Here is a 12,414-nt window from a genome sequence, read left to right as displayed (position 1 = left end):
TCTGTGCTACACTGTCTTCCCAATGACACCTCCCATACCATGTGCACCAATCATAATAGCCCTCAATCCCTTTCCCTCTCTCCCCACCTACCCTCCCCCATCCCTCCCCTTTGGTAACCACTAGCCCCTTCTTGGAGTCAATGAGTCTGCTGCTATTTTGTTCCTTCAATTTTGCTTCGTTGTTATATCCCACAAATGAGGGAAATCATTTGGCACTTGTCTTTCTCTCCCTGGCTTATTTCACTGAGCATAATATCCTCAGGCTCCATCCATGTTGTTGCAAAATGATAGGATTTGTTTCTTTCTTATGGCTGAATAGTATTTCATTGTGTATATGTACCACCTCTTCTTTATCCATTCATCTACTGATGGACACTTAAGTTGCTTTCATATCTTGGCTATTGTTAATAGTGCTGTGATAAACATAGGGGTACATATGTCTTTTTGAATCTGAGATCTTGCCTTCTTAGGGTAAATTCCTAGGAGTGGAATTCCTGGGTCAAATGGTATTTCCATTTTGAGTTTTATGAGGAACCTCCATATTGCTTTCCACAATGGTTGAACTAATTTACATGCCCACCAGCAGTGTAGGAGGGTTCCCCTTTGTCCACAGCCTCACCAGCATTTGTTGTTGCTTGTCTTTTGGTTGTTGGCCATCCTAACTGGTTTGAGGTGGTATCTTATTGTGGTTTTGATTTACATTTCCCTGATAATTAGTGATGTGGAGCCATCTGAATTTCTTGTTTGGAGAATTGTCTGTTTATATATTCTGCCCATTTTTTAATAGGGTTATTTGCTTTTTGGGTGTTGAGGCATGTGCCCATGTTCTTATTCTTCATCAGAGAACTCTATTATTTCTTACTCCCCAACCCACCCATTTCCTAAAAGAGAGAAATAGTAAATACATTAGACATATAAGAAAGGGTAAGAGGACTTCATTAATATTGAGAGAGAAAACTCTTTTTCCACTTTTTCCTATCTCAAACCTGTCAACACTACCTATGTTAAAAATATATACTTGTATTTTCACTGCATCCTTTTGTATACAGTCTCTTTTTTTGCTTAGAGCAAAAAGCAAACCTCATCTAAGTTTCACAATGTTTCTATAAAAAACTATATTTTCAGTACCATTGTTTAAACATGTCTTCAAATATTCCTAGGACTCCTAATGTAACTTTAGCCAGCAGTACCTCTAATTCTATGAAAATCAAGATTCTTTACCATCATTTGGAACATCAGAGAAGGAGTAAAGATTCTGATAGTCAAATCTTGGCATAATTTATCACAACAGCCTGACTGGCTTCCTCTCTTACTTTTTCTAATGCCCATGTGTACATCAGTATCTTTAAAACTGTAATAATGGCTTCAGCAGCAGCACTACAGTTAGGGTGGAAAGAAAAGACCCCTTGCCTTGAAGTCAGCTCTGGTCTTGGATTTGAATTTCCACAACAAAACTAAGTATTTGCTCTTGAGTAAATCGCTTCACTGTTTCTGCATGGCAGTTTTCATGTCAATAAGAATAGGTTAGAACCTACCTCATTAGATTGATGTGGTCACTACTATAAGATATTGTTAGCTATTTGACTCCAAAGAAATATCTAGGTAAGCTAGTATACTAGTTGTGTTTGAAACAGTATTTTCTTCTCAGAGTATCATAGCAAAGTATTCTCTCAAGCACTTGAAGGGATATAAATAAACATGGCATGGAAAAAAATGTTCATATTATTCTTTTTTTCTTCTCTTTTTCCTTAGAATTTTTACCTAGATTCCTCATTGTTCATCCATTTCCTCTAAGGCCAATTCAACTCTGAAAGCAAGTGCTGCCAGAGGAAAAGGGAACTATAGGTTTTGTATCTAAAAGATCTAAACTCTCTTACCCTAGTAAAAACCCATGCCTACATATTTTTCTCAGACTATTTTACAAAAGAAAAAAAAATTCTTGGTTAACATATGTTTGCCTTGCAGTAGTTTTATGAATATCAAAGTATCTGCAAAGAGCAAGCAGCCTGGGCAGAAGTGACACTAGAACATCCTCTGATATTTGCTCATCCAGAAAAGTTCTGTTAGAATTTATTTTTAGCGAAGTGGTAAAATTTTTAAAGCAACAAAGTGTTTTCCAACAACACTGAGAAGGTCAAAAGAATACCTCAGAAAAAGTCTACACAGGTGATCTAACCTCCTGCCCTCCATGTATAATCCAAGTGGAAATTTGCTTAACAAGAACCAGGTATTTGAAGCTTGTATCTCTCAGCATTGGATGTAATACTCGTTCCACTGATAGTATTCAGTTTGTTTTATTTCTATTCTAGGAAATAATTCTACATGAAAAAAGTGCTTGTAGACCAGAAACTTATTTTAGGAAACATTCTCATTTTTTACAGTTATCAAAGCATTAATCATTCTGAACTATGTTTATCTGTTTAAGAAGTCCATCTAGGCTTGCATTACAACTCCATCATTTATGAGCTGTGTGACTCTGGCAAGTTATTCAACTAACATTTCTTTTCTTCATCAATCAAGATGGAGTGACAATAGCACATAACTGTTTTATAGACTGAAAAGCATGTATGTATTAATACATAAAGAGAAATTAGGTATTTGGCTCACAGTAAGCACTTGAAAATATTAGCTACTACTATTACTAATATTATTAATATTTGCTAGTCTGACAACCCTTACCAACACTTACCCACTCCTAGATTACAAGCACCTTGAGGGAAAATTATGCATCATCTTCATAAACCCAGAATTTGGCACAGTATCTAGCTCATTATGGAGTATGCTATTTCTACACACTCCCAATTCATCTCTAATTTATTTTTTTTCCCTTTCCCTTCGATTTATACAATGAATTCCTTATATTCTCCTGCATGATTGGCCTCCCAGGCATAATGGTCTGTACAATCTCAAACTCATAGAAAAAAACAATTTATCAAAAGTGCAGCTGAGAACAGAGAAGCCAAGTAGGGACTCTGTGGCATCTTACTACACTGATGGACAGTGACTGCAGTCGGGTATGGGGGGGACTCGATAATATGGGTGAATGTAGCAACCACATTGTTTTTCTTGTGAAACCTTCATAGGAATTGTATATCAATGAAACCTTAATAAAAAAATAAAAAATAAAGTGTAGCTGAGAAAGACAATGTTTAAAAGGATTTTTGTTCTCTAGATATCTAGATAACATTGAACAACAGAGAGCTGAGTATCTGGAATGTACTGTACTATAATCCTCTGACCCACAGAATTACTCCTACTGAACTTAGAAGTGGCACAGCATTGATTGAGGACCACATCACAAACAGTCCTAGCAAACATTTTTGCATCTACATAAGAGTATGAAGATGCTGTCCACCAATTTACATAGTGGCCTCTCTACTAAGCCCCTTCAGGATATATTTCTGTCTGTCCTAAAGCTAAAAGTCATTCCTTTTTATGATATGAGACTTAAAGCCAAACTTGAAACTCTCCTACAGCAAAGCTTGAATTTTTGTATGAATTCCATTTTATGTCTCTATTCTTACTTTATTTTGCTCTTCCATTCAAGTTATGGTCTTTTGTATTCTACTTATGCATGTGAGTGCTTTGTGGACATATAGTCCTGCTGAGAAAGGCTGTACAGGTTGTGCACTGCCCAAGTCCTGGGAGCCCCAGTCACATTATAGTGTGTGTGTAATGCACAACTTATGATACCATATGTGGCAGCCCTGGGAATGACTGAATAGGTACTATCTGAATATTCTAGCTGTATACACATACACATACACACACACACACACACACACACACACACACACACCTATGTATATGTAAACACATGTATGCAAAATGTATGGATATATACATATGTATATGTGTGTATATATATATATATAAAACCACACATATATAATCTTCATGTTGCTATTTATTCCTGACATTCACGGAGCTTTGCACATATTAGATCCTCTCACACTGAATATACCTTCTCTCTGAGATTCACAGCACTGATTTCATTCTCTTACCCACCTTTGGCACACTAGTACTATGAGGTATTTTACAGGTCAACTTGACTGAACTAAGAGATGACAGACACTTCATAAAACATTATTTTTGGGTATGTCTGTGAGGGTGATTTGGAAAGAGATGAGCACTGGAATCATAGACTGAGTAAAGAAGATCCCCTCACCAATGCAGATGGGATCATCCAATCCCCTGAGAGCCTGAATAGCACAAAAAGGTGAAGGAAGAGTGAATTACTCCCCTTGATTGAGCTGACATACCCACCTTCTCCTGCCTCCAGACATCAGGGCTCCTGGTTCTTGGGCTTTTGGACCCAAACTTGGATTTACACTGCAGGCTCCCCTTTGCCCCTTCTCAGGCCTCTGGACTCAGACTGAATTATACCCCAGCTTTCCTAGTTCTCCATCTTACACATGGCACATGGGGGAACTCTTCAGCTGCCTTAACCACATAAGCCAATTCCCATAACAAATCTTCTTTTTCATATATATATTTGTATATGTCCTGTTTGTCCTGTTTCTCTGGAGTACAGAGTAATACAAAGTTATTTTACTTATTATTATTTATTCAGTTACATACAAATTAGTGTTTAAAACTTCTCAGTTTTAATTTTACCTAATAGCTGCTTTCATAACTGAAAATAAGTAGTTTGTAAACACCCATTTCCTCACAAAGATAATCAGATACCTATAATTGGTACTTTACTAATAGGTACCTTATCAGATATATTAATAGGTACTAAAAGATGGCCCTCATTTCTAAAAGAGATACTAAGTAAGCTGCTCAGAAATACGCTTAATAAAATAGTAGTATTATCTGGTTGCCAAGTCTGTATTCTTTCCACAAAACCATACTATAATAAATCTTCTTTTGCCCTATTTCATTTCACTGTGCTGAATATATATGGTAGGTGCTTAATAAATACATGACTGGAGTGAAAATCAAAAAGGCCCCTAAATTATTGCCTAAGATCACAGCAAACAAAGGTGGGTCTAGAATTGGAACCCATTCCTTTGTTTCCTGGACCATTGCTCTGTTCAGTATCTTTTGACCTGGGACACTTACAGTTAACCTCAACTATTTGTCCTCCAGCACCTGCTCTTTCAGTAACTCTATATGGGGTTGGGAATATTTAGGGATCTTCTTACTAAGCTATTTAACGAGTGAAACTTTCCATTGGTGGAATGCTGGAGAAGCATTTTGTGGACACGAGAAAAAAAAAAGATGCTATTTTAAACACTGCTGAGAGAGTTTGGGCAAAATCCATCTGGCAGACAATTTCTTCCGTTCAAAAACTCATCAAGCACTCCAAACGTGTAACCTGTAGGCAAGTTTAATCAAAGCTTGAGAAATCTTAAAATAACCTGACATTTAAATATGTTATTTCCGTTCTGCTCTCACAATCTGACACACACAGAGACATTCTCATGGCCAAATTAGCTCTCCAATGCCATCTAGCACTGCCTAACTACTGGATTACCTTTAGTTTAAGGTGACAGGAGTGTGAATGAAATGGTCTCATATCCCATCATTGTCCTTCAAATATCAACATCCATTTCATAGAGAAATAGGAAGATAAAAAGGAAGTAGTGACTGAAGAGATGATTTTAATGATAGATGATAGATATAGATAGATTAAATAGATAGACAGACAGACAGACAGCTAGTGTAAAATTCACTTATCTTCCTTAATGCAAAAAAGGTAAAGGTAGAACTTGTCTTGGGGAGAATTTCAGGAAAGGACTGAAAGGTGTTTTTGCCATGGAGCAAGAAACATGGCCAGCATTTATGGATTTCAAGTATATACCTTTTGTCTTGTAGGAGTAAGTCCATTCTTAAGTGTCCTGGATAGTCCTGGACACAAGTTTAATGTGAAATACAGGTAAGATGCTGTTTGGTGCCTGAAGGCAGCCTTATGTTAGGGTTTTTTCCCTAACATTTTCTGCCTTTTCTGATTTTTAATTGAGCACTTTATGTGACTCTATTTTCTCTCCTTTCTTAGTATATTAATACTTCTTTTTAAAAAATTTTAGTGGTTGCCCTAGAGTTTACAATATATATTTTAAACTAATCTAATTCTGCTTTCCCTGATGCTATACCATTTCAAATGCAGTACAGGAAACAACACAGAATACTCCCAATTCTTTCTTAAAAGCTCTTAAAATATTGATGTCATGCATTTCACTTAACCACATGCTATTATCACCCAATGCCATTCATTGTTACTTTATTTTTTAGTTATATTTTAGATCAATTAAGAATAAGAAAAATGAAAGATTTTTACCTTTAGTTTACCTCTACTTACTCCTTCTCTTCTTCCATTCTTTTTGTAGATCTAATTTCTAACCTGTATCATTTTCCTTCTTCCAGAAGAACTTTCCAACATTTCTTATAGAGCAAATCTAATTTTGAAGTCCCTTAGTTTTTGTTCTTCTGAGAAATTCTTTGTCTCTCCCTCATTTTTGAAGGATAATTTCACTGTACAAAGAATTCTAGGTCAGTGACTTTGTTTCTTTCCACACTCAGTCCACTCTCCTCTTACTTGCATGTTTTCTGATGAAAAGTCTGCTATAATTTTTATCCTTGTTCTTCTAGAGGTGTTTTATGCCATTCTTGGCCTATCAAGAGCCAGTGTTGCGTTCGGACCAGCTCAAGTACCAAGGGCATGTGAGCGACTATACCACAGATGTGTTCATGATGCTGAGGGATAAGATGATTTGGGAGTAAAGTAGGGAAAGAGATTGTTTTCACCAGATATGACCATGGCATTAAGATTTGATGTCAGAGCTGTATCAATCAAAGGCCAGGCAGAAAACAGATGGCACACCCAAACATGGTAACTAAGATGACTTTAATAAAGGGATTACTGACAGTAGTCAACAGAAGGAAATCTCAAGAGTACCCAACAAGGGATGAAGATGCACCCAGGAGCCACCAACAGCAAGGGAGCTATTTCCACAGCTAGGCTGGAAGGGGACAAGGAGCAGGTATATTACTTGAATAGAGAAAGAGCTTTGGGATTATCTCCAGGAGATGGCCACAAGTCAGGAGCTGTGGATTTTGGTAGAGAACTATAGCCACTACTAACCTAAAGCAGGGAAAGAATGGGGCAATAAATGCTCCAATCCCACTTTCCTCCTGCTTTCTGACTTCCTACTGGTATTTCCCACTGACTGAACTCAAATGAAAGTCAGGGGACAAGCCACAGAGGTCAGCCCCCTGCAGAGCAAAGAGGATGGGAAGGATGAAGAGTGGATCTGGAAAAGCAGATAGAGGAAGGTTCTACACCTCTGGAAAGGGGGATGAAGAATCTCACAGGGCACTGGTGGCTGCAAGTCCTCGATTCGAAGTGTAAGTTAAGAGACAAAACATGTTGAAAACTGTTCTCATTTCTACTGCCACCACATCCAAACTCTCACCACACAACCACCTGAACTCTCATCTCCAGGGAATGACCTCTGAAACAGTATAAGTGATTATAATACTTCGCGTCTAATTTTTTTAAAGATTTTGGTGGAAGAGAGAGTGAAACTGGTAGCAAGGATTCCCTGTTGTGTCTTACAGCCTACTGGCAGCAAGAGGAGGGAACCGTCGAACTGCCAACGTGGTGGCCCATGGGTTTGCCAATCTTTTAACTCTGGACAAAAAGACTCTCCAAGAAATTCTAGTGCATTATCCAGATTCTGAAAAGCTCCTTAAGAAGAAAGCCAGGTACAACCTTTAAAGCCCCATTAGAGAGAAGTTGGTTTTACTTTGTAAAATCTTACAGAACTGGATTTTGATGGCCATGGTCAACTTTCTCCATGAGATACACTTAACAAACAACTGTTTATGCAGTTATCCACTGAAAAAATCACAGCTTAGAAGAAATTACAGTATTTCTGATAGGTTTTTCCAGAACTTTCTCAGTGCTATCTAAAATAACTTTTCTTTTCTGTCCACAGAGTGCTTCTAAAGAGGAAGGCTCTGGGCACAGAGGCAACCCCTCCAAGAAAAGGCCTCGCCTTTCTCTTCCCACCCAAACAAAAGACACCCAAAATGTTTAAAGCTCTCCTGAGAGGCACAGGAAAAGCAGGTCTTGTAAGACAACTCAAAGGGAGGAGAGAACTAACTGTTCAGGTAATAGGAGGGACTGAGCAGAGGGCTGTGACAGAGAGATCCCAGACAGGCTCCTATATGAATTCCATCTCAGACACTGGAATAACTTGAATTCACACACTGTGAATAATTACTGCATTACGTACAGCATTTTTTATTATTTAAACTGTATCCCCATATACCATCACATTTAATCCTCACAGGTTTAGCATAGATTGGCTTTAATATATATGTATATATAAATACAATTGATGCTCATTATTTGAGTATCCTATACTTGTGAATCTTCCTACTCACTAAAATTCATTTGTAACCTCAAAATCAATACTCATAGTGGTTTTGTGGTCATTCACAGACATATGCATGCGCAGAGCAGTGAAAAATTTAAATTGCCCAATGCATATGTTACCAGCTGGGGTTGAACAAGGAAACACTTATCTTTTTTCAGTTCTCATCCTGTAAACAAGTGATCTTTTCATGGTCTATTTAAGTGCTATGTTTTTCACATTTTGTTTTGTTTTGTTTGCTGTTAAAAATGGTCCCCAAGTATAGTGCTGAAGGGCTGTCTAGTGTTCCTAAGCATAAAAATGCTGATTTGTCGTATACAGAAAATAAATATGTTAATGTAAGCTTGATTCAAACATTATAGCACTGTTGGCCATGAGTTCAATGTAACGATTCAACAGTATATATCAAGTAAGTTTCTAAACAGATATATAAAACATGGTTATGTATTGATCGATTAACAAATGCTGTAGTCAGAGGTTCAAAGGAACCTAATCATGCATTACATCTAGGAGCAATGATTCAGAATTTGCTAATTCAGTGTTATGGCAGCTTTATAGAGCAAAACTACCATGAATAATGAGAATCAACTGTAAATGTATAAACACACATATACACTTATAAATATATAACACATTTTACTAACAAGCCAGTAAACATCTTCACAAATATTCAATTATATATCACAAATGTTTAAGGCCAGAAATAATCTTGTAGATTTCATCCAAGCCCTTCATGTTATAACTAAAGAAACTGAGATCCAAATCAATTTGTGTAAGATCCCAGTCAGTGACTGAGCAAAAGCTATTACTTAAGTATTCAGACTTACAGGCCATATACTGTGCTGCCTCCCAATTCCTAGAAATGTCAATCAACAACCCAAAGACTTTTTTTCATATTTCTTTAATTTTCATAATAAGCCACTGAGGACAGATACTGAAATACAGCAGGGATTCAGGTTTGCTGAATCCCATCATCATGTTATCTCTAACACAGTATGAAATGTGTAGCTATGGATCTTTCAGAAAATTCATGGACAAACTTAAAGTCAGTCACACTCAAGAGACTAATAAAACTTGCCTCTTTCCTTCCCATACACACAACACCGTGGTGAAAATCAGGGATACAGTGGAAACCAAATGCCTCATTTAATCAGCATAAAAGTAACTTGTATACTTATGGGAATAAAGAAATACGTAAGTCAATGTGTTAAGTAAGGTTCTCAACTTTGTATGTCCACATTCATACATCATACAAGCCTCTCTCAAACTGATCCCAAGCATCACCAGTAAAAAGCATATTTTTTACTATGAAACTTCTACAGATGATACTAATAAACACAATAGGGTCTAACACCCTAGCTCAAGCACTCATGGGATGACTGGAGTAGACTATTGGGAAAAAGATGAATTTCTCCCTCAGATTCTGCCATGAGCTTTTGCAAGAGGAAAACCATGCTTTCTATAGTATTTTTATGGTATTTGGTTAAACTTTTTCATTAAAATATAAATACTTAAAATTTCATCTTCATAAAATAAATAAGCAAATATTTAAAAAGCAAAAGCAAAGAGTCCTGAACACTAAGTCTAAGAGTTCAGACATAAGGACCCACAGGAAGAGAATTCCTTGGCAAGGACAAAAATGTAATCTAGACTAACAGCATTAAGTTAAATGTGACAGCTCAGCCCTTCTCCAGCTTATCAGAAAACTAGTCAAATGACAGTCAAATGCAAGGCAGACATGATTCCTGTATTACCTTAATTCAGAGTCTTTGTTTTGGTGGTGACCTTAGCCATTGTTTACTAATCAAAAAGCTCCAATGTCCTTGATTGTGATTTCAATACAAATTCTCTCATTGTTGCTTCCAGAAAAAAAGTGGAAACTCCAAAGAAGGAGAGGGTAAAGGAAAAGAATATGAAGATAAAGCTAGAGAGCCAGCAGAGAAACCACTGAGCAGTAGAACAGGCGCTGTTCTAGCAGAGGCAGTGCCCCAGTCAAAGAGGGCAGCTTCACCCACAGGCACTGGCTGCCACGCACTCATCATCGGCATGGCTCCTTCTGCACGGGCAGGGGACGAGGTTCTGACGATTGAAGTCAAAGAAAAGGCTAAGCAATAAATGTCTGATTATCTTCAGATGTAATGTGGCTAGTTCCCAAAGAGAATGTACCCAGGATTGCAGCTTAACGAGGGGAAAGACCTTGGTGGGACCCTTGAGAAACTATAGGCAAATCCCTAGCTTAGTTTCTTGGACTCACCTGAGTGTGATCTTCTGCAGTAGAAATAAGATTATTAAAAACCATCTCTATTCTCCATTGTCATTAGCTTTGTGTGATTGGTATTTCTCCTAATTGTACGTAGATCTTTTTTTCTTCTGTTCTTTCTTGATGTTTCTTCCCTCCATTTTGATTAGCTTGTTCTTAGCTCTGAAGGGATTCACTGGCCTTTTCTCTTAAAACTGTGTTGTGTGTGTGTGTGAGTCTTGTATGGCACTGTTAGTCTTTGTTAAATATTCTGTGTATATCAATACCACCTCTTACCTGTGGAGCATGAGATTTTAATAAAATGTCAAAAGTCAGGTGATTTTCATTCAAATGAGGGCAATGACTCATTCAAATATCAAACCAACCCAGCAACTGTGACTGAAGGGAAACAGAGATAACGGAGCCAAAGATGTGAAATCTGACTTGGGGAAGAGTGCCCTGAAAAGCAGTGTTGGTCCACAGTATTAACAAACCCACACTGCAGCAATGTGTTGATAAAATTGTCCCCTTTGCTAAAGAAATAAGTCTTCATATTCGTTATACTAGCTTCAACAAACTACCTACCCCACCTGGCTCAACAGACTACAGGATTCAGATGGTTCCCATCTTCACATAGGCTAACGTGATATTTATCAATCTTCCTCAAGCATTTGCTTCAAGAGGTGCCAGATCTGAGCTTATTGTTTCCAGTTTTAGTAAAAAGTGATGAGGCTAGGAAGACTGACTGTACACGTCAGACTGACGTATCCCTACAACTTGTAGAACCTACATGTTCAGCTGTTTATAAAATCTCCAAGTTAATTAAGTGCACTTTAGGAAGTCGTTCTCCTCAATCCGCTAGCATTAGCATAATTACCCAAGTTTCATGCTGTGAGGAGGCTAAAAAAGCCAGGCTGATATCAGAAGAAAACATAGAGAATTCCATTCTATAAATGCCATTAGTGTATAACATTAACTTCTGTATAATGAGGTTATTTCCAAGTCTCAGAAGATGGTCATTGCAGCAGCACTTTGCTGAGAGGGTTTTAGCAAATTATATTAGCAAAAAACCTACAACATAAATTCATTCAGCAAACCATGTATAAATCAATCACTGTAACAAAATGTATTATTTGGTACAGTCACTGTTTTTGAATACAGTGTTCCGGTATCATAAAAACATGGCAAGTTTTACAAAAGAATGGTTGCTATTTTTCAGGACTTAAAAGAATGGAGAGAAATTGTTAAGTAGTGGATGACTACTTGATAATGGAAGTTTGTGTACAGAAAATGATTAAAAAGCCAGAAAGAGAAAGTGGAAATAGGGCCTGAAAATTCTGATAATAGGAAACAAAAAAAATCCTGAACTTGTGACTATGTTCCCCCCTTACATCCTGTAATGAAATTAAAATATAACACTACTGTAATTTATGCTCTTCTGGTCACTTATTTCCCCTCCCAAATTATTTTAGGATATCATCTTCATTTTTCCAACTTCCCCCACTAAAATCTAAGAATAATCAGTAACTCTTCTATTATTCAGATAGTGTCACCAAATCCTTTCTTTCTTAAATCTGATTATCCATTCTTTTTCAGTTCCAGCGCTAAACCCACAGTACATATTTTCTGTTCAATTCAAATAAACATTCACTTTTTACCTACCATCTACTCTAATCACTGGTCTATCTTCTCAATCCTTTTGCCCTGGGAAAAATCAGATCTATCTAAAATACCACTGTCTTGGTTCATTTAGGCCGCTATAACACCATAGACTGGGTAGCTTATAAA

General features: G+C 37.2%; 1 protein-coding gene across 1 annotated transcript in view; it reads left to right on the top strand.

Moving 5' to 3' along the window:
- The window catches only part of CNGB3 (cyclic nucleotide gated channel subunit beta 3), a 175,129-nt gene extending 164,614 nt beyond the window's left edge, over positions 1-10,515 (top strand). Inside the window, exons 16-18 of the mRNA XM_036995840.2 lie at positions 7,567-7,713; positions 7,947-8,121; positions 10,254-10,515. Of these exons, the coding sequence (XP_036851735.2) occupies positions 7,567-7,713; positions 7,947-8,121; positions 10,254-10,502 (571 nt within the window). The 3' untranslated portion in view covers positions 10,503-10,515. The remainder of the gene's footprint in view (positions 1-7,566; positions 7,714-7,946; positions 8,122-10,253) is intronic.
- The last annotated feature ends 1,899 nt before the right edge of the window (positions 10,516-12,414 follow it).

The sequence above is a fragment of the Manis javanica genome, chromosome 2 (genome assembly GCF_040802235.1).
Source record: "Manis javanica isolate MJ-LG chromosome 2, MJ_LKY, whole genome shotgun sequence".
In the NCBI taxonomy this organism is placed as follows: Eukaryota; Metazoa; Chordata; class Mammalia; order Pholidota; family Manidae; genus Manis; species Manis javanica.
Note: the sequence above shows the minus strand (reverse complement) of the source record. Positions and strands in the feature narration are given on the sequence as shown.